The sequence below is a fragment of the Harpia harpyja genome, chromosome 12, assembly GCF_026419915.1.
Source record: "Harpia harpyja isolate bHarHar1 chromosome 12, bHarHar1 primary haplotype, whole genome shotgun sequence".
Taxonomy (NCBI): domain Eukaryota; kingdom Metazoa; phylum Chordata; class Aves; order Accipitriformes; family Accipitridae; genus Harpia; species Harpia harpyja.
This window is the reverse complement of record NC_068951.1, coordinates 43494239-43517526: the sequence shown is the minus strand read 5'-3', so window position 1 is coordinate 43517526 and position 23288 is coordinate 43494239. Positions and strand designations below refer to the sequence as shown.

The 23288-nt window shown below is 46.3% G+C and overlaps 1 protein-coding gene across 3 annotated transcripts in view; it reads right to left on the bottom strand.

Annotated features, from left to right (window-relative positions):
- Positions 1-5571: 5571 nt before the first annotated feature.
- Positions 5572-23288, bottom strand: part of VEPH1 (ventricular zone expressed PH domain containing 1) — a 99649-nt gene continuing 81932 nt past the window's right edge. For all 3 annotated transcript variants that reach the window (XM_052804088.1, XM_052804087.1, XM_052804089.1), the window contains 3 exons: positions 22873-22990; positions 11668-11804; positions 5572-6945 (listed from right to left, as the gene is read on the bottom strand). In XM_052804088.1, coding sequence (XP_052660048.1) covers positions 6709-6945; positions 11668-11804; positions 22873-22990 — 492 coding nt within the window. In that variant the 3' untranslated portion in view covers positions 5572-6708. The remainder of the gene's footprint in view (positions 6946-11667; positions 11805-22872; positions 22991-23288) is intronic.

The window sequence follows — 23288 nt, the reverse complement described above, 5'->3', positions numbered from 1 at the left end:
GCAGCCAGCAGCAGAAGGGTCCCACACTTTGCGCATCTTGGGTGCACTGGCCACCCCGAGCACTGTGCAGCCGGCAAACGGGCGCTTGTGGGTCTCTGCTCCGACCCTGGCAGGGCATGGGTCAAGCCTCGCAATCAAAGGATGTCTCGATAGCAGGAGTCCGCACAGGGGCATGGGTCTGCACAGGAGAAACTCATCTCAGGCTTACGGAAATGCAAACAGCCATAACCAAAACAAGCACAGAAAGATGGTCATGACAGCACAGTTTTTAAGGAAGGAGGGGGAAGAGATATTCCCCATGAGACCGTTTTCCACAGCAGCCCACCGCTCAGCTCATCGCTAGCCACACTGCTTACAGAGAAGTCTATTCTTTGTTTGCTCTTCTCTTAACAGTCGTCACCAGAGGAAACATGCACGCAGCTGCACCCGTACAGCGTAGCGCGGCTCCAGGGGCTGCGCGGTGCCGCAGCGTTGCTTCGCGGTCTGTTTTAGAAGCAGCGGAGGTAGCTGCTGATACGTTTTTGGCAATCCTCTTGCCCCGCTATAGATCACAGAATAATTTATGCTGGAAGGGACCTTGTGAGGTCATCCAGTCCATTCACAGCACAGCTTTGGTCCAGTGGTCCGCTGCTGCGGATTGCACCGGTCAGTGCTTTAAGCAGCTGCAGACGGTTGCCATTGCACACAGCTGGAAGGCAGCTCGTCCCGCCGCGGGACACCCCGCTCTGCTCCGACTTCGCCAGCTCCCACCCCGCCGGCGGGAGAGTTGCTCCCGGCGTTGCGTTAGCCCACGGATGGGGCCCAGGCTCCTGTCCGCTCTGCAGAAGTGCTACGTGATGAAGCTGGTCTATAGCCCGAGAGGTGTGAGCCAGCTCTTCTGCGCCAAAACCATCGGATTGTTCCCCTTTGTTGTCGTATCGTCAGACGGGCGAAGAAGTGATGCTGAAGTACCAGTTGTTCTTGAGTGTAATGTGAGGTCACACACTCGCCCAGACTTGGATTCCTGAAAGATACATGTGATGTGGCACAGAAATCACGGTGGACATCGACTCTTCCCGCAAAAAGCGGATTATTGTCCTTACATAAAAATGTCCATGTAAGCTGGAGCCAGTATTTTGAAGAATTATGTTTCCTAGAGAAGTTATGCTGATCTGTAAATCTCAGGTTAGGTTTGGAACGTGCTCGCGTTCAGGACTGTTCAGGTCCGGATTTTGGTCCGGCTTTGTAGCTGTAGGCTCAGGTTTAGATCCTAAACCTCGGTCCATCCACCCAGTATGCAGAGAGGGCTGGAGGGTGTTGGTTTGGGCTGGGAGCTCTCCCCGTTGGCAGCCTGTGCTCCGGGCCACCTTGTGCCACGGCTCTGGGAGGCGATGCCTCGCCGTAACTGGGGGGACCGGCTGGCTGAGCCCCAGCGTCGCAGCCAGGACCCCCCCAAATCTTGCCTGCTTTCACAGACCCCGTGGAAACGGCACTACTGCTGCCCGTGGGGAGCGGGAGGGAGCGCGGTATCTGATGCAGCAGCTGGGTTTAGTGTCCCATAGGGCCAGGGTTGGGACTTGTCCCTCTCTCCATGGGAGCCAAGCTCCTTTCCTCCGCCAAACGCTGTCTGAATAACAGGATTCTTCAGCAAAGGTGAACTCGCCCCCGCCCCCAGAAAGACAATGACATCTTTTGTCCCAGAAGTTGTGCAAGACAGAAGGCACATTGTTTCCTGGCAGAGAGGAGCGGACGCTCGGCAGAGTCCCGGTGCTGCAGCTGAGGAGGGCGTTTGCATCCCTTTTTCCGAGAGCGCAGCCACACACGCTCGCGTGCCCAGGGACCCGAGGCCGAAGCCGCGGGGAGCTCTCACGTCGTCTTCGCGGAGGGCCGGGGTGGTTCCTGCAAGGGATGAGCAAACAAACCAAGAAAATGCTGCGTAGCAGGAACCACCAACATGTTCCCCGTTCAGAGGGCAGCAGCTATTTAAATCTGGAGTGTTTCGATACATGCTATTTTAAAAAGAACCAATAAAAACTATTTATATATTTGCTCGAGAAGAAAATTTGCAACAGTGGGATTTTTTTATTTTTATTTTTAAATCTCCCTGCTCTCATCATAACTAGATTGATGATTTCTGTGTTTCTCCTTTTAGGAGGATGACTAGAATGAGTTGCCAGCTGAATTTCTCTTTTATTTTATTCCAAGTTTTAATTTAAGACAGGAGAAGTGTGGCTAAGCTTCTTATTTTATGCAATTATTTTTTGGCACAGAACGCAGGGTCTTTCTAACTACACAGCTATGCATTCCATATTGTTTCAATCACATCGAGATTGAAAGGAAGGATGTAAGCGACTGGTGACAGCCAAGTGCTGATGACAAAGCCTTGAGACAGCAGGTGAAGCAGAGCCGCGTTTGCCCCGTACACGAATTTCACCCTCAGACCTGGAAATCACTCGATGGTGAAGTGGATGCTCAGCCCTGATTTGCACATCCCCATACTCGGTCGGTTAGGTGACAACACGTGTTTGTACATACATACACGTGGATAAGCAGGTGCATTAAATCGATGGTGTAATGCATAGGTGGCAGACTGAAACTTGGCATCAAGATTAAGAAATACAGACTATTTTGTCTGTAAAATATGTTTTTAATGGCCAACTTACTGTATTGTTGAACTCCAGTGACATGCCTCGGTGGGTGAATTCAGTGTTTAGTATAGGATGTAATTCTGGAACTTAAGACCATAAATCCACAAGTTCACACCTATGAATTAACTTCATTCCCATTAGACTCAATAGTGTGTCCTGTGGGTAAAGTAAGGATTTATTGGTCCAGGTATTGAAAATTAAATGGCTGAAATCTTTCCTCGTGTGCCAGAGAGGCCGCAGAAATTTCCCATCGTATGTCTTTTCTTACCCTTGCACTGCTGCCTTTAAATCGAGGTTTGGCTCCACAGCTTCATTTACATCCAGAGGCAGGAGAGGTGGCAGCAGTCCTGTCCGCAGACCTGCATTATTTGTATGGACATAATATGCAACTGACTGTAGGCTTCTTCCCCACTCCTTACATGCTGTATGAGGTCCTGGAGGGCAGGCTGTCTGCATCAAGCCTGCTTCGTACGCTGTGCACGAGCAACTCTAAACAAACCGCCCCGGATCACTGAGATAACAGCAAATAAAGGGTCACAGGCAAAAAGGGTGCATCTTCCCCCAAAACCCCCTGCTTTTAGTCTTCAGCATCAGGCTTGAATTTGACTTCATGTGTTTTAGAGGCATGAAGTGTAATAGAAGTTGTAAGTATTATAATATTGTATTATTGGCACAAGGCACATGTTGCCTGATTCCATGTAAGTGACAGGGAGCGGGATGGAGCTCTGCACCGGGGAGCCGGACTCTGCCTGGCCAGGCGACCTACGCTGACGTCCATAGACTTGCTTGGATAGACTGGTCCCAGATGGGCTTTCAATATTTTCTGTAACTCAATTTAGCTTTAACAAAGTTGTTCTGAACACTTTGCTACATTCTACGATCTAACGTTCATCTCCACATTTTAGTTGTTGCAAGAATTTTCAGGAATTTGAACACTGCAGCATCTCTCCGGAGCACCGAGAAGTCTGGAGCTGGTTAAGGCATTGCACGGGCCATTGACTGAGGTCTTCTCTTTCCCCTCTGACATCATTAGCGTCAATGCAAATTTATCTTTTCAATCTACAAACCTATGGCCAGCTTTAAAGCCCTCCCTCATTTTCCATCATCCAGGAATGCTTCAGCAACCACTTTGCTCTCAGCCGCTGGCCGCGTGGTGCGATCTATCGGCACTTCCTTCTCCAGTCAGCACGGGAATGTTGGAAATTAAATATTGTCTTTTCAGGCCAGGGCTTGCTGACCTTCCAGGGCACGGGTGCCAGGTCAGTTGTTTGACACGCGTTAGGAGCCTGGGCTGGAGCGTTGGCTGAGACACGCTGCAGCGGTCCGCGGGGCTGGAGGTCGGCTCCAGCCCATCAGCGTTGGGAGGAACCAGGTCTCGGGAAATGCTGGAGACCCTCGAGCAAAGCAACACAAACATACACGAACTCCCGCAGGAGCCAGGGAAGGAGCGCGAGAGCATAAGGAAGGAATTACCCGTTTTGTTTCGCTGCCTCAAAGAGGATTTGGGGAAAACGTGGAGAGTTGGAAAAGATATGATTTGGGATTGGTCCAGCTGGTGCTCGGTGGCCGAGGAGGAGGAGGACAGCTGGGTGGCACAACCGGGGGGACGGGGACCTCTCTGGGCTGGAGGGTTGGTTTGGAAAGTGGTATCAGGGCTATGGGTAGGCAGCGTGTCAGCACCAGGCAGGTCCACCATCCCTGCCACCAGAAGGTCACCATCAGAGCCTGCTCACCTCGGATCAATCCTGCCCCAAACCAATTTTGAGCTTGTTTGCTTTTATTTTCCACCCTGCGCTCACTGCACCCTGCCCACACGTGGCTCAAGGTCTCAGTGTCTTTCTGCCAGTTCCCTGGTGCTCCGCTGTCCTCCAGGGCCTCCACACACATCATCATCGGGTCTGGGAAATGATTAAAAATAATGGGGAAAAAACCAAGCAAAGAAACCCAGACGTCCCCACAAGTGCAGGCAACTAAAAAGGGGGACACAGAAATAGCAAACAACCTTTCAAAGTTTAGCCCGATTTTCATTTCACTGTAAATGGAAATTCATTGCGTTGGTACTGCTCCAAGGTCCACGGTGTTTCTCCCCAAAAGGTTTGATGGTGCTTTGATGGGTGAGGTTGGGAAATACGTCTCTGGAGCCGCCAGCTCCGGCTGCTGCGAGGGACCGGGCAGCCCGTAGCTCTGACCTGGCAGCAGAACTGAGGCACTCCTATGGTACCATAAACTAATTTTTTCTCGTTCTAATTCAAGTAAATGCTCTTTACCAAACGTTAGCATCTTACCTGTCAGTGTAACAAATTACAGAGCTCTGGCGGCCGGAGAGACAAACACCAGCAACAGTCAGTGCTTGCAAATTATCAAACTCCAAAGATAAATATTTCTATGGCATGCTACAAGACTCCAAGCTTCGGGCCATGAACCCGGCTGAACCACCACATCAAGGAAGCAGGCACCAAACCATTAAGTTAAATCCCTCGGATCCCACTCCCTCCGCACCTCTTCCAGCCCTCGCTCAGCTTCACGCCCATCTTCTCCTCCCCACTTTCAGAGCCGCTGACCGGCAGCAGCCCCAGTAAAATCCAGCGAGCTGGGAACGGTTAGGATGGTGGAAAAATCAGGCTGTAAATTCAGAGGTATGCAGCCATTCAAGCTGCACCCCAACAGAGAACTGTGATATGAGACATAAACCTCGTGGTGACCGCTGAAATTAGGCTTGACTCAGCAGCACCAGCGCTAGCTTTACTCAGTAGACCTTAATCCGAATTTATTTCCCAGGTCATTCCTCTTGCCCCCCGTTCCCCAAGTGCATTTGATGACCCCTGGCACGTCCCTGCCGTCACAGCCGCCCGAGCCCCCCTCGCCAGCCCCTGCTGCCCTCCTGTCCCCACAGCCAAAGCCAAAACTCACCCAGCAAACGCTACAGAAAGTCGACACGAGAAAATTTCAGAAAGCAGATTATATTGCCATGCTCTGCAAGGAACTTTCAAAAGAGCTGTGAGCTCCCTTTGCTACTGAGTGGAAGACACATATTACAGTAGAAAGCATTACAGTTCATTTTTCCCCTGATTTTTTTCCCCCCTCAACTCCCCCTTTTTGGCAACAACTTTTTTGCAAAAGATACATTTTTCTAGGTTGGAAAATTTCAAATTTTATTCCTACTCAGCCCTGAATGGTCTCTGAGTTCATTTCTTCACTTGCAGACTTCTCATTCTTTTTTCCCCCCTCTTTTCCTTTTTTGCTTTCAGTCTTTTCTACAGTACTTCCTCCACTTTGGAATCATTTGAGAGTGACCAAGAAAATCAAACAAACTGGAAATTTTCCAGTTCTAGAGAAATTTTGAAAAGTTACAGAACAGAAAAGGCAATTATAGAAAAAAAGGAAAATACATTTTTAAAATTACATTCAGCTATGAAGGGGAGAAAAAGCAGGAAAAAGAGCGGAAATCAAAACAGTTAAGTATTTAAAATTATTTTTCAGCAGTATTAAATCTTTAAAATGGCTCAATTTCAAACCTGAAAGAAGCAGCAAATTTGATTTTTTCCACAGACACATATAAACAGTAAAAGGATAAAGTACACTGAGATTAAATAAGAAGGAAAATTCTCTTTTTACAGACAGAAAGTGATTGAGGAAAGCAGAAAGCCCTTATGCTCTTGGCATTCAAGCCACTGAGACCTTGTGCATCTCAGAAGCAAAGGCTGAGGGGATGGGGTCCAGGTTCCTTTCTAACCACGTCTCCTGGCTTGCAGGCCATTAGGCTGAAGACAAAAAACTGCATTTCACACAGGGACGTGGAAGCTGCTTCCACACCAGCCAACGTCCCAGTGCCAGGGAGCACTCCCGCGTGGTGGCACGCCATCGCCGGGTAGCGTTATTGATGCCTTAGACCTCTCGCCCCGCACAAAGCTCTCCCTAGCCCACGCTAACACCCCGTCTTCCCCACAGTTTCCCATGATCCCGGAGCCGACGGGGCTTTTGCAGGTAAAAGAGGTCCACGGTATGGCAGTGGGATGCTCTGCGCCGGAGCGGTGCCAGACACGTTTGGTTTGCTGGCGTGGCCACGGAGGTGCCCGCAGCTCTACAGGTAGGTGGTGGCCTCTCGGCTCTCCCGCTCCTTAGCCTGGGCCACGGCGACGTTGATGCACTGAAGCCACTCCTCGGCGTTCTTCTCGTCTTTGGCCTTGAAAACGTAGGTCTTGCTGTCGGTGAAGATCTCAAAGGCCCGGGGCAGACTGCGGTCCCTGCGCTTCTTTGCCACCACTTTAACGCTCTGCACCTTGCTGAGCTCGATGGGGCAGTCGTCGGGGTCATCTTTCTGAAACAGAGGGAAGACAGACAAAACCAAGTTCATCTGGTAGAGCTTCCACCATCTTAGCAAACAGTTGACGTCTCTAGAGCTGGGCTTGTAAACATTGCTCGTGCAGGCAAACGCACTGATGGGCACTTCCCAAAAATGCCTTAGGGGAGTTAGAACCCCCTTTCCCACCCCCATGCAGTGCCACGCTGCCCTACTGAACACCATGGGCTTTCATGGGCTGTCGTGGTCTACGGCACCCAACGGCCAAGGGTCCACGGTGATGCCCGTGAGCTCTTCCCCCTCAGCATCTGTACTTTTTCGTTCCAGCTTCAGCTGTTAACGTGGGCTTGGATCTTCCTTTCTCTGGCTTTTAATAACGGTGACCTCTGTTAATGGTGCCAGGCACAACTGGTGCCAATGGCAAATGCTTCCTAGGTACAAAAATCAGCCAGTCCTTGGGGACTGAAGAAAGCTGTCTTCTCTTAAGCAGCGGTAAGTTGTTTCCCTTCTCAGAGTCTCTACCCGAAAATGGAAGCAGCAACTCCTTTTGCTGGTTTTGAAAACAGAACAGATACCTTGAGTCTGACCCACGAATGTGAGGGAAATCATGGCATTTCTCCATGGGGAATGGAGAATATGGGACAGCTCAGTTGTAGTTTTGTTTGAAAATGTATAAAGTAGGTAAGTCTAGGAAATCTTAGTGTCATTGTAAGAAATATGATGCAGGAAGCATAAGAGATAGTTGTACGAAATCATGGAAGTTTCCTGCGGGAGAAGAGGTTCATGAACTCATTAAAAATGTACAATTTGGGTCTCTAGGTGAGAAGTTTAAGCCCAAGGCCCTGATTCCTCCAGAATATTTTATGTTTCTCCTGTTGAGCTTCTTACACTTTTTACCAAGAGGAGCAAGGCAGATTTTCCAACAGCTTTCTGCGCCTATCCTACAGGAAAGGTCTGGACTGATCCGAGTGAGAATTAGTGGCTAATTATCTTGCAGGAGCTGAGCATGACTCGGGAGAGGCTGCAGCGTGGGAGCTGCTGTCTCCGGAGCTGCTCTGCCTGCCCCAGCGTCGCCTGCTCTCCCAGCAGGCCAGCTCTGAAACGCAGGACCAGAACCGGGCAGGGAGACTTCTGCTGCAATAATGTCTCAGTCCTTCTGGGAAAGAACCAGGAACATTTTACTCTTCTAAGGAAAAGCTCATCTGAAAAGACCATCCAAAAGAAGTCCCAAGCCCAATGGCTGCGGTTCCCCTCTGGGATTTGATAGTCCCCTACCATTACCACTGACCTGCCGTTTTTCCACATCCATATTGAATACCCAGGATGCGTTTCCCAACTTTTGGAGCTCTTCTGTATTGTATACATATGTATTATTTACAGTCAAGCTCTCCTACGTTCCTGAAGTGCCACGGGCACTTGCCTGGGCAATCCCCTCCTTTCTAACTCAAAACAGCACTGAAGTCCATCCCTTGACCGGAGCAGCTCTCTGGCCAGAGACCCCTCGGCAGCGCCAGCGGCTGGGCGAGCAGACAGACCCCTCCGGGACACGGGAGGTCCCCGGGCTGCGAACGGCAGGGACAGCGCAGAGCCGTCATCCTCCCGGCACGGCTCCATCCCCTGGTGTTGCTGTTGCTTGTTCTGGGGTGGAACTTTTATTTGTCAGTCTCATTCATTTTTTATCAGGGATCTTATTCCGCATGCGAGAAGTTTTCTTTAAATGGATAATTTCCCACTAAAATGTTCAGTTCTGACCAAACGACTTTCCATGAACAATGAAGTTCATCTCTAACTTCACATGGGAACAAATGTTTCCAGAGCCATCGTTGGTTCCCCATGCACGACCACAGGACCACAGCAGTGGCACACCCTCCCCTGCGTCCACAAACACCAGTTAAGGCTTTATCGACAGTGTTAAGCTGGCTTTGCACTGACATCTGACCTGGGATAAACATTATGAATATTTTATCACAGAAAATGCAAAGCAACGATAGATTCGAGAACAAAAACTTTGCACCCCATGAGCCAGACCCTTACACTTAGAAGCCTATCTAGCAAAAATTATATACTCCCTTCATTACCACACAACATTTGACCTCAAGTTGCTAAAGAAAGTTGATTATACCCTAGGCACATTTCTGTGGAAGGAATTTACCACAATTTTCCAGGAGTTTAGGATGTGGCTCTTTTTCGGACCTCTTATATTTTGGTTTTCTCCTGCCTTCCCTTTACCCACTGGCCATACAGTTGCTTACACAGAGCAAATATTGTCCGCATGGTTACTTGACGAAGGGAGGGTTCGTGGTGGGGCTCCAGGAATAAGCAGGCACAGCCAGCTGGCCATCTCACAATACCTCCTCTGTGTTAGGTTTGTATTTTTAAGTGAGCAGCATGTAAAGTCCAAACACCCACGCAGCACCCAGCCCTGCTCTGCAACGCCAGAGATGATGGGGCAGAGCTGTCGTGCTCAGCCAGGCAAGCTCTGTCCGGCCTCAAAGACTGAAAAAAGCACCAGGCAGAGCCGGGCAGGACCCTCTACCACCGCTTTGGCTGGTCACAGCCTGTAGCCCCGCGCTTGCGATGCTTTCGGCACCCATCCCCGGCCAGCGAGGCGCGGGGCTGGTCGTCCCGCCGGGTGCCGGAGGTGTGCAGGAGCAGACCTCCTGTGGGATCTGAAAATCACACCCTTTTATTGTCCAAACCGCTTCTGTGAGGCTTCAGACCTCCAGCCCTGCTTAAAGGGCTTAAAATTTTGTGTTCGGTGTCTGCAACAGTCAACCCAGGGCACGCGTGCGACCTAAACTGGTGGGCTCACGGTTGCTCCAGGCTGCAACCCAAGCAACGGTTAACTTGACTCTCAAATTTAGGCCAAAAATGTAGAAGTAACAGGATATAACGCACCAGCTTGAAAGACTGATTACCCAGGCGCAATAACCCTGCTGCTGTCCCCGGGGGGCTGGACGCCAGCCTGCTACGCTGACAAACCAGTCCAGGTATTTGTGTTCAACTTCAAAAAAAAGCAAAGCAGCCTCGAGTTTGCCAGTTAAAAAGGGAAAGTTAATCTATATGAATTACGCTGTTTTGCAAAATCTGCTGGTCAACAATCTAATCTGCCAGCTTCACCCGCCTGCGGTGCATTGTACGGTCCCCACGTGAACACAGGGAGCACGGAGAATGCAAATCTAAGCAGGTGACTGCATCCCAGGAGTAATCAAGGTATTCTGTTGTGCCTTATGCCTGGCTTGTTTGGAGAGCTGATTAAAGCCATTCTGTTAAACACATTTCTATAAGCCAATCGACTTGCTAAAAAATGACAATTATTCTGACACTCTTTCAAAAGTGAGCATCAGCCAGTACTGAGCTGTAGCTATGGGACATGTATAGATTAAACTGTCTGCAGAATCTCAACCAAAACATCAGAAAAAGTCACTAGAAAGTAAGGAAAAGGCTGCTTCCTCAACTACCTGCTTTTAGAAGGATTGTATTGTCCCACAAAAGGCATGTGTTCCTCCTAGGCAGGACACCCTGTTGTATTTCTTATAGGAAGGGGCTCAGAAAGCCGTTTGGGAAGCTTAAAGAGCTTTACTAAGTTTCTATAAAAATAAAGATTATTTACCAGAAATATTAAGGTTTGGCTATAGTTGGAAGATGCTGCTATTCCTGGATTATTTAACAGAGAGCTCTTGTAACAAAAATAAGTAGACTATTTTGCACAATGTTTGATAATGCTCATTGCGAAAAGCTGAAGAAAATGAGTTTCTCACAACTGACAAGTAATAACTAATGAGGACTGGATTCAGTTACCTACTCTTCCATGCCCTGGGACACGGTTGTCTCTGAGTCCTATCGGTATAAACTTCAAACAATTTCACAGAAATTTCAACAGAATTTCTCTGAATTTAGATAAGGGTAGAAGTGAAAGCAAAAAGCCCTCTGTTCCTTTGCGAGAAAAGCATTTTAGCATCACCTTGCTCTAAATACACAAGTGTATTTCCTGCACATATAACACCAATTATAATGCTGTCATCTCAAGAACAGTTATTAATGTACAAAAACAGGCAAGCCTTTCAAGAAAGGTGAGCAGTTGCTTGATTTTGGAGAATGCCCTGAGGTGTTCAGAAGGGCCTGACTTTCCAGATGTGCTGAACAACCATCTCCCCAGCAAACACTGCTGGTCCCATGAAAACTGGGGACCCAGAAATGACAGCTCACTTGCAGCACGTTGGCTGTGGCCGCTACATACCTCGCTGTCCCATGCCATGCGCTTTGCAAGTGGAAAAAAATATATTTACCTGAGCAGAATTTATTGAATTTGTGTTTATTCAAGGAAATAAAGAATCACTGGTCAAGACTGGAAACCATTTTTTAACCCACGGTAATTCCCTCAGGAATAGAAGCTTTTGCAATATCCGAGAGGTGACCCTGGGATGCCTCGAGGCAGAGGGGACGATGCTCAGGCACAGGTCACCAGCTAGCAGGGTGTAAATTACTGAGTCGCAGTGCTGAGCCCTGGGCATTTGTTGGCTGAACAAGAGCAGCGCCAGTCTGACGCTGAGCACTCTCGAAAACCTCACGCTCTTGATCCAGAGAGGAAAATATAACTCAAGCTGGTGAGCAACCCCGTGGCTGAAGTTAGCCACGGAGCGTAGAGACCACGGGCAAAGCTGAGTGATAAAAACCTCTGGGGAATGGTGTTGGGGAGGAGGGAAAGAGAGAAATCAAACTGATGGTCTTCCGACTTACAGATTTTCCTTTCCGAAAAAGCAGCTGGTTGCCAGCCAGAGTGAAGTAGCGAGTTTTCCACCTTTTGATAAACTTCCACCGGACTTGCTTCTCTTTAAGCTTGCCTTCAATCAGAGGTTGGCCATCCTGATTTACAACTGCGGAGGTGAACACACAACGCGGGGGTTATTTCTGTCCTCCCTTTGCCCCAGCTGAAAGCCAGGCTTTTGCTGCGATGCAGAAAAGTTATTTTGCAGTTTAGCTGTGTCAGCTCCAAGACCGCATTCCTCCCGACCTCAAGCATTCAGCTGTCACTTCAGAAAGACTTTTCAGCCCTTAGTCATATTTGCTTGGGAGCAGATGGAGCTGACAGCTCGGACTCCTCATCCATCCAAAAGTCCATCACTTCTTCTGTTCCCTCAGCCATCACATACTTCTCCCCACCATCACGCGCTTCTCCCCGCCATCGCGCCTCCCAATTGTTGTATTATAAGTAATAATTTTTAATTTCATGGAATTGAAAGTAGTTATTTATGTTGTCTCTGAGGCTTTAATCCACACTACAGAGCTCAGTACAGTTATATTCCTGCTGTGGAGTATTATGGATAGGAGTATTTTGAGGATATCACTCTCCATTAACTGCAATAGCTTGCTTCATCGCAGCAGCAGCCCTATGGAGAAGGAATTAAGAGCCAGAAGTGGGATGTGTGCGTGAGGCTGAGAGACCAGGTGCCGTCCCACTGGAACAACTGCCAACCTCTTGTAGGTAATTCCAGCCCAGAAATGTGACTTTTTGCTGAGAAAGGGGTTGGTGAGTCCCAGGGCTTTGTTTCCCAGACATGACCCTTCCCTTCCTCACCTTTCCGAGACACAACTCCTTCTTCCCTTGGGAAAGGGATGCATTTATTATCAGCCCTCCCTTATCCAGTGTTCGAGAAACAATCTAGCCCTGCATTTTGTAGAGGTCACTCCCTGTTACACCTTTATTATCTTTTCTAGTTGTCACTTCAGGAATATTTCAAAAGTCATCTAACATTAGCAATCCATTTTGTAAAAAATAATTCTTACAACAAACCCAGAGTTACTTACATCCTGTAAATCTCACAGCACTGACCGGTTGGGAATGTGCTAATTTCTATCATTTTTGCATTTCTAAAATAACACAATTTATTTTGACATCTGGACTGCCAAAGGCCGGAGGAACTCACAGCTCAGCCCCCAGGGATCCGGTGTCTGTCCTGCTCCCTCAGGAACAGTCAGGGTCGTTTCATCATGTTACCCATTGAGGACATGGATGTTTTTGCCATCTTATGGCAAAATTTACTTACAAACTATTAGCGTGTCATTGGCCAATAACACTGCCTCGCCTGTGCCCTGGGTGGTAAGAGCTAAACCAGCATTTCTGCCATGTGTGCGCCTAAACGCCGTCCTTACAGAGCCGTCTTCAAATACAAGGATGGGTAACTCTGCCCAAGCCAAAGACAAGGAAGGAGGAGAAGGAGAGACGCAAAAGCTTCTGTCCCCCCCGCTGATGACCTGTGCTACAGCACGTTGCCCAAGAATAATCTAAAATGTAATTAAAAATACATACTGTAGAGTATAGAGTTCAATAACCATAATGACTGTAATCAGCATGGAAGCAGAAATACAGATGCGCTTAGCTACCTTACCTGCAGCTCAGCCACTTTCCAGTCCGTTCATCTTCTATAGTGGCCTGAAAAGTGGCTTCAATTTGCCTTAGAAAAATAACTTCTGTTTGCCACTACAGATTTTCCTTCAATCAATTCCCTTAAAAATAAAACCCAAATAAAGTCTCTAGGAAAGGGAAAGAAACCCTTTTTTTTCCCTTATTGCAAAATTATTGCTATATTTAAAATTACTTTCAGAATTCAAAGCACTGCGTGAATATTGGGAAGCCTTGTGCTTTCATTTACAGCGTGTTTATAAGGTTGTGGCCACTTCTACCACCAGCCCTGTGACCACGGTGCTCACCTGTGATCAGTATTCACTGGCACTTACCTCGGCTAGAAGCACGCGAGGTTTTGGGAGCTGGAAGAGCATTCCCAAACCTTGCATGCAAAAAGGAATTTTCCAGCACAAGAAAAGCCCAGCAACCAAGGGGATCACCATGGGCTTTAAACCACGACCGCAGAGCAAGCTCGAGCCACTGCCTTTTGTGTATGGAGCAAACAATTTAAAAATTCTCTAATACCACGGCTGGGTTTCTTTTTTCTTTCTCTTCTATTTTTACATGGATAGACAGGACATGATGGATCAGATAGACTGAAGAGCAGTCCAAGGAGTAAGCAGTCTGAGAACGGATGTTTTTTGATGTGCTGTATGCCTTGGAACCCTTCCCAGCATCTGTCAGACGGTCAGTTATCCTCTGGCTGGCCGTACTTACATACCTTAGCACGAAAGTTTATCCAGTAATGCTTTTGCTCGAAAGTGTTTGCTTTTGTCTGTGCATGAGCCTTTCAGTGCCCAAAATGCAGTAGGCTGGTGTGATGCTAAGGATGCGAGGTGAGTGGGGTGGCCAAGGTAGCACCTGGGGTTTTAAAGGCTTTATAGCTTTTTGGACACATACCTCTCTTCACTACCTCCTGTCTGGTAGAGGAAAAACAAACAATGCAAATATAATGCATCAGATTTAGATAAAGAATGTATTTTTTCCCCAGCTTTGTTTATGTTGGCAGAGAAGCAGGCTTTGGGGGTCTTCAGTGTGTACTATTTCAATTTCCTCAAGAAAGACTATAAATATTTCTGTCTCTGTAGATAGGGAGTTTTTGGAAGGAGATGGACTGAATGGAAAGGGGGGGTGGCCAAGTTTCAGCTTCGATGGGGAACGGCAGCTGTGATTTCCATGACAAAACCAGGTCATGCTCTGCTCCTCGCAGCCTGCTGCATCCCTAGCTCGATGCAGCAGCTCTTTTCCGTATATCTGCATGCCAGCACCAATGCGTTACACCACCCAAACTGGCACGGGACAAAGTAAAACAGAGGCTTGCTCTCTCCCTGCGTAATTTCTGTCACTGCAAAACAGCACAAATTTACAGCGAAGCTGGTTTGGGGCTGCACCCATTGCACAACACACTCCTTTAGTGGGACAGAGCCACATTTTACTATGTGTCCCTTAATAAAAACTTTGCAATTGTCTTAATTATCGTTCTCAGAACTACTACACTTACACATTTTGACTTGTTTTAGAGATTTCCTCAACTGACAATCTTTTATCCCCAGCCTTTCAGAGAAGCGTGGCCAGGGTGAGGACTGTTTTCAAATAAATATTCAGTTTATGTGAAAATCCTGGAAATGGGACCAAGAAAATGCAAAGCTGAGGGGGTTTAAAGTCTTCCTTGGCCATGAGGATGTTATGATGTGCAGTGACGTGGTGCTTCTGCGATAGCAGTTTGCAGAAGGTGGCCACTGGCAGCCTCTGTCCTGCCTCCGTGCCCTGGTCTGCTGCCGGGGATGTGCACGGGAACAATATCCAAAATGATGGACCTTGGGCTGGATTCCTCTGCCTCCCTGACGTGGGTTTCTGAAGCACTGGTCCAGGGCAGATGCCTTTGTGAAGGAGCCTCGTGCCACACGGTCTATGCTGAATTTACACTTATATAAAACACATAGAATTAACTACTGATGAATCGATGGCAAAAAAATCCTGCATAGGCACAATACCCATTTTCTAGACAAGAGAAACAATACCCTGTGGCAAAGCTCCCTAATAACAACTAACCTTGTTCAAACAGAGCAGAAAGCAGCTGAAATCCAGCTTGCAGAGGTAAAAAGCTGCACACAAGATATCATCAAATGCCACTGAACAAAAAAGTACTGGAGAAAACAATAATCCATTTTGAGCAAGGAAAAATCTGGGGGATTTTTTTTAGATAAACTTGTTTCTGAAAAAAAAACAAACTGGGTCCATCAGACTTGAAATCAGCCTTGGCTTTTTCACCCAAGCAGGACTGTGTGGTCATTTCTGTCTATGGCTGCACTGATGTCCTGTTAGAGGGGACACCAAGTGCCAACAGCAGCTTCATGGGGGAAATGTACTGGGAATAGAATGGCTGTTTTTCTTCCTAAACAGCTTTCTAAGGCTGTATCAGGTATTATCTGGCATTTCTGCAGCTGAGATTTGCTGGGTTACCCATAATGGTCATTCTTAAGAGTCATTCCTCTTTGGGAGCTGAGCAAAAGGACAGTCCCACAGGGCTGGCAGCAGGTGCAACTACAAGTCCTGGTGCTCTTGTATCAGCCACTTCATCTTCTCGTGACTTTGTTCACCATTTATAAAATTAGCATTATAATTTGTCAGATTTGTGAGAACAGATAAACAGTTTTAAATTTTTATAATTGGTTTTAAACAGCATCTAAACTGATATTTTGCTTATTGTGCAAATGCCTCATCAAATTTCTAACTTAATGATGTACAGGGTAATATCCCTGTCATTCCCATAATTTGCCACTCACACGTGAACTCTCTTGGTGGAGGATGTTTTCTCACCATGAGAATATGCAGTTTGGTGTCAGGAAATTACCATCACAGTAGCATGTGGGTGATAATAACAGGGCATGGCTCCGTATCGTCTCCCAAGATGAAGTGTCAGAACCGCTATGACAAAGTCTACCCAGTGAGAGACAGAGAGCAAAGAGCTGTGAATCTGAGAAACTCAAACCAGCAGCACCAAGTAGCAGGCTTTCCTGGAATGTGCATAAAAGAAAGAGGAGAGAACTTGACTTTAATAAAAAATGACAAAGATAGGACAGGAAAAGAATTTTTACTCCTACATGATAACAATAAAGAATTCATAATGTGCACAATGACTTTCAGAGCATGATGACAGCTGTATAAACATCTAGATACAGCAAAAGAAGGACTTGATATGAAAAGACAATTGCTCAGTGGTTGGGTCTTGTGCATCTGCCTGGCTCCTGGTCCCGCAGGAATGGCCACGATACTGATTCCAGTGCAGTAGGAACATACTTTAACCCAAACTAAGAAGGTGTAAAGCACAAAAAGTTTGGAGACCAGAAGATACCGAGATGGTTGGTGGTCAGGAATACAACATGAGAGAGAAAGTGAACGTGCAGTTTTGGCCGAAAGTGGATTCTTATGGCCAAAATCTTTCAAAACCAGGATTTACTAAAGAAACGCTGATCTCTCTTTAAGCACCTGGTGACTGGAAGCAATGCTAACAGAGCACTTCTCGTGTACATCCACAAAGAAGCCCATGGGGAATTCTGATGTCAGCTTCCAAAGTCGTCGTAATGAATCTGATGCCAGTATGTCTGAGGGTCTGATTAGAAGAAAAAGATCCATGAAAGATAAGAATGAAGCTATTTTCCAATATTTTTCTAAGTCCTTTTGCTTATTTTCATTGTGGTTAACTTCACAGAATCACAGAATAATTCAGCTGGAAGAGAGCTCAAGAGGTCTCTCAACCAACCTCCTGCTCAAAGCAAGGTCACCCATGGGGTCAGACTAGGTTGCTCATGGATTTATCCATCCGGGACTTGAAAATCTCAACATCATCTCTAGGCACGCTGTTCCAATGCTTGATCGTCCTCATGGTGGGAAAGTTTTCCCTCGTAGGCAGTCTGAACCTCTCCTCTTCCAATTTATGCCTGTTATCTCTTGCCCTCCCACCACACACCACTGAAAAGAGCCTGGCTCTATCTTCTTGATGACCTCCTTGTAGTTACGGACAGACTACTACAGAGTCCCCCTTCAGCCCTGCCTGCACCAGCTCTTGTCCCTCAGCCCTCCTCACGGGGCAAGAGCATCAGCTCCCAAACCCCTTGGGGAAGCCTGTCCCAATCCCCATTGGGATTTTACTCGGTCACCGCTGTAGCCATTCCATTCCTGCTGTGTGCAGAGTAGGAGTAAGTGCACGGAGCAAAGGACATCATGAGTAAATCCATCCTGCCTCAGAAACGTAGAGATTTACTCTTCTGTCTGAACTCTTCCCAAACCCAAATGCAGTAGCTGGTGACTCCCACTGCTTTCCACGGCAGAGCAGGGTTATTTGAAAGAAGCATCTGCACTTCTAATACAGTAAGAAGATTTTTTTTAAAATGCAATCAGCTGCCAATTGGCGTGTGCATATTCCTTATATACATATTAATTATTGGAAAATTATGTCTGGTTTTGATTTCTTCACCTTGCATGAAAAAGGACAAATTAAAAGACTTCAGGAAAGTGATAGCAGAATTATTTAAGACTGATCTTTCATATGATTATTCATATCACGGGAAACTAATGACGTGTGTTCTCCTTAATTTGCCCAAGCAAAGATCAAGATGTGACATGGTAAAGTCTACAAATAGAGATTGTCTGCATAGCAGGGAAGGGCATAATGTGATGCAGTGTTTAGAGATAGACTAGAAATAAACCCACATTTTAACAGTGTGGTTAAATTACCTGAGCAACAACTTGGGCATGTCACGGGTTCTCCTTCACTTGACTTTTAAAAATCAGGTTTAGGCATCTTTAGAAAAATATGCAAAAGTAATACAGATCAAAGAGAAAACATTTCTTTGATATAAGCATTACTGGACTAGATTCTTTGACTATTGTTTTATACAAAGTCAAACTAGGTGATCACATCGTCTCTGGGTTTGAAATCACTCTGTGTTCTGGTATGCTGACGTGTATGTATGATGAGATCTTTAGCTTGAAAAAATGAGTTAAAGGATTCAAAAGGTTGTATTTACTGTATATTTTTCATCGCTTTTTTTCCTGCAGAACACACAATGAAGCTAAAAATATTACCCAAAATCAAAATGAAAAATTATTTACTGTAATGTCCATTGCTTCCTAAACCGTCTCAATATAGACACACTAACTCCAAAATCGATTTAACCCTGAATAGTACCCGTTGATGTAAGTGTCCATTGGAATTATTTTCTTTTAATTGTATCTTGCTTTCTCTGCAGAGCTACAATGTATCAAGCTTTAAGTAGTTTGGGTACTGGATAAAAAGTAAAAAAACCTCCAAACTCTTCCAAGATGAACTCGAGACAGATAAAAAACAAAGCATTCAATCTTGCATTTGATGAAACATAGAATCATCCACAAAAATTCAGTCCAATCATGAATGATCTCAATGATAATAAACCTCTATTAACTTGAAAGAATGGAATGTGTGGGTGGCAAGCAGATGAAGATAAATGCAATTAACCTAAGGGAATATGGATTCACTCTCTCTCATTAATCATCACATTTGGTTTTGTTGAAAACCTGGAAAGGGCACATTACTGAATGCCACTTTTTATAATTTTCAAGCAAGCATTATAGCTGGGATATTTCAGTTCACTAGATAATCACCACTGCTAGCAAAAGATAAATGTATTCAGAAGTTAATATGGTGTAGGCTATTCTGAGTGAATTGCTTTTTTAAAGAGGAATTCATAAAAAACCCCCTCAGTTTTACCCGAATCATTGCCCATGGGCACAATGTCTCTTCTGCAGCCCACAGGGATTACTGCAATTTCTTTGTAAGCTTCCAGAATAGGGAATGTACTGCAATTCCCTCTCCGGCTATCAAGTGGTTTTACTGAATTTTTTTGTGCAAGAGCTTGTGAAGCCAACTGTCAATACAGGAGGTTATGTTGAAATGAGGCTCTTAAAGGCCAGCTTTTCCTAACAAGAGGCACACACTGCATTTACCAAAATTTCAAATGCCTTGTATCTGTGCTTGAATGGTTGTCATTTAAAAAAAAAAAAAAAAGCATAACCTGGTTTTCCTAGCTCTGAGACCAGCTGCACAGTCAGGGCACATACGTGTATTTGAGCAGATGAGTGGGATTTGTGGGAATGCTCTTCCTGAGTGGCAGGAAAAAACCAATTTGGGATGATTTAACAGCACTTCTGGAGAAGCATGGCTGTATAAGAAATGCTTTGCAATCAGAAGAATGCATGAGAAATATTCAAACTTTCTCTGGGTTAATTGCCACTTTGGGTACACCCACCACATTGCCTAAGCATAACTGCCTCTTTCCTCACAAACTCAGTCTCCAAGTGTAGTCCGGCTCCAAAAATCCTCCCAGCTACATCCGAAAAAACCATCATTAATCTGGCATCCTAAGGCAAGATCGAGGCTTTAAGGCATAATGCTTTCCTAAGTCTGGAGGATAAATGGCATCTTGCAACACGGCATCCAAGAAATGCAACGAAAACCAACATTAACAAAAAACAAAAGACAATAATAGAAGAAGAATTTGCCTCTGAATTCCTTCTTTAAGAAGAATTTAGTTGCTAAACAGCATTGCTGAGAGGAAGAAATTACTTTCTTGTCTTTCTAAAGTATTTGGGATTTCAAAGGGTCTGTCCCATCGTGGAATGAAAATAAAAATGTTTTACAACCTTTATGTTTCTTACCAATGCAAGGAGACCTCTGAATCCTCTTTCTTGTGTCAGATCTTATAAACCCAAAAAAAACCTGGAGTGTTTCCCACTCTGGTATGACTTTTCCCAGCTGCCACAGCTCTACATCACCAACACTAAGGCAAATTTGTCATTCACCTGCAGATTTTTATTCCATCGAGCACTATCTTCCACTTTCCTTTCCTACACCTGAGCTTTCATATGACCCATTCAATTTTCTTTTTTCTTTATTTTCTTGGTCTTCTGAAGGCTTTTAGAACTGCGAAGCAAATCATGATATTCACAATGTGCCTTTCTTACAAAATTTTCATTAAACTGAGACAAAGAAAGACAAAGAGACAGCCTGGTGGCCGGGCAGGGAGGAGGACAGGCTGGAAACCTTTGTGAACAGGGAAGAGGCATGCAGACCTGTGGGCAGCGATAACCCTGCAAATTCCAGTTATCACCCTCAGCACCCGCCGTGTTTGAGAAGGGAAAACGTTCTTCCAAATGTCCAGGCATCCTCCATGCAAGAAAGCAAAGTCTCAAGTTATTGCGTCTGCTGAGAAGGTAGCATTTCACTTAGCGCCTTAATGCTGTATTTGCATTTTTTTTTCCATTGGGCTTTAATTGACATCATACAGACACAAGCTAGAAAAAAGGTAACTAAAAAAAAAAAAAAAATCATTTGTTTTTCCACTTCTAGAGGAGGCACTAGATTTACAAAGGCCTCTATAAATATCAGCATATAGGAACGAAAGTCTAATTTGTGCCCAGGCCTGCTGGGTGAGCTCCCATCACCCTCCGCAGCTGGGGGGCAATGAGGGCAGCCCCCCCTCGCCTGGCTGGCCAAGTGCTCCTATGCTCGCACATCTCCCCGCAGAGCAGATTTGGGTGCTTCTTGGGAAGGACAGAACCGCTGTGCTGCTGGGTGGAAACTGCTCAGGCTGTAGGGCAGAGTTTTGAACGCGTTCATCCCTTCCATTGACCCCAGAGCGTGAACGGAGAAATGTATTTACACACTCCGGGAAGTGGGATCAGCACACGCAACACCAAATCTATTACCTACAACGCTGCGACGTGATTTTTCACCAGCCCGAAACAACGATGAGTAAGTGAGAAAGGCGGCGTGCCGAGCTCCACGGCAGGCGTTACGCTCCCGAGGACCACCGGCGTCGGGCAGAGTATACAGTTTACCCTACTCGAGATGTCAGCTCAAGTGCTCTGCAAACAGACTCAAGAGCCTCTTGTCAGCGGTACAGAGACGTTCCCCGCTTTCGTAAGCTCTTGTTGCGCTAACCAAAGAGTACTGAAGAGCTCACTGGGAATTGCTGCCTGCTGTCGCAGCCTTTTAGTGCCGTTTGCCTTGAGTTCAGACCCATTTGAAAATACCAGCTCTATACTGGTCGTACCGGTGGGGTCTAGATCCCAGTCCCAACACCGTGCTCCTCTCAGCAGAGCCGCGGTGCTGTGCCACATGGACCTCCCCGCGCCGTGTCCTGCTTCCAGCCCTTCTTAGACCTCTCCTTGGAGGACACAGCGTTTCGGCAGGAGAGCAACAGGGAAGCAAGGTGTCAGCCGTCCTTTGAGGTCTCCAGACTAGCGTCATCAGCAAAACCCATGGCATCAATAAGGAAATGGTGCCTCACGTCACCCCCAAGGTTTGCCTTTGCCACCTTCATCTGGTCTGTTGGCTCCAATACAGCTGTCCTACCAGCATAATCAATAGCTTGCTACAAATACTCCCCTTTTTGGACTAGTTAAGTGTCTTTTAAAATTCAAAACAAAGCTATTTCATTAAGCTTTGAAATTTTAAGACAGACAGACTCCTTTTCCTTGTAGCTTGACATGCATCTATCACCAATGTGATGGACAAACCACAGCAAGACCACAGTACTGAGATGAAATTTCAGCTCAAACCATGATTTCTTTTATGGTTGTTGAGTCCCATGAGAGTCGTGGAAGGAGGAAGATGGTCAAACACCCACAAAATGAGCATGGGCAGCCCGGCCTGAAGCAGAGGCTGTGCCACTCTTGCAAGACTTACTAAATTCAGGTTTGATGAAATATAAAGAGATGCTAGCTGTTAAAATAAATAGCTGAAACAGCCAATTATTCAAAGGCTTGGCCCAAATATTCAAAATTCTTGGCAAGAATTGTGCAGACTTTTACAGAGTGGCAAAAAACATCTAAGAAAAAGGCCATTCCTCTGAATTTCAGTACACTGATCTAAAACACATGAGTATCAGAAAACTTCAAAAAAAGGTCACCAGGATCTTTTACCTGGGAAAAGTGTAGTTTCTACTCACCCTGTTTTCTGATATAGCTGAAGTATTATGGCTGTTCTTGAGCTTTGCTTTGTTGCTAAGATGATGCATACTATGGATTCGATTATATTAAAGCAAACGATTCACGTCGTCTTCGTTCTCAGAACTGGGTGTAGTATCTATGCCAACATCCCCTGACGCGTGGCACCTGTGCAGTCTCCAGAGGACCTGGACATGGTCCAGCAGATGCACCTCTTTTATCCGTATCCCTCCCACTCCTCAGGGGTTAGTAGTCATGCAGATTTATGAGTCTACATTAATTTTTGGATTGTATCCCTCTAAGCATAGACCAAATAAGGTTTGTGCCTGACTATCTCTCATCAGAGATGCTGAGACGAGAGGAGTTTAACGGAGAATTCAAATTAAAATAGACGCTGTCTGGGCTATGCTGGAAAGTTTGCTTTCCCTTTTCCCAGACCTCTGCCACCATCACCAGAGACACAGCGTTATCTGTGAGCTCCGCTCCGCTCTCCACCCACCGCAACTCCACCACCACGTGCAGCCCACCAGCGCCGAAGGCAGACCGCTTACCTGTTGCCTTTTCAGGGTTATTGCACATGAAACACTGCCAAGTTCCCGCTTCCTCGCTGTAGCCGAATAAATCAAAGAACCTCACTTCTTCCAGGTGCATCTGCACGTGGTCCAGGTCCTAGGCCAATAATGAGAAAAACCAAACTCACTCATGAGGTGAACCGCTGTACGGTTAACAGCTCATAACCAGAAATCACAGAGGGACGCGCAGCGGGCGCCGACGCACGTCCTTTTCCATTTGTCTCCTGCGGACACAAAACCTGCCGGGGCAAATGTGCTAAGTAGGACGTATCTCTCTCTCTATCATCAGTAGCAGCTAATATATAAATTATATATTAGTCTGTAGGAGGCAGAGGACTGGTCTGGGATTTTTTTTTGCCTCTTCAACACTGCTGCCAGCAGCGTGCTCAGCTGTC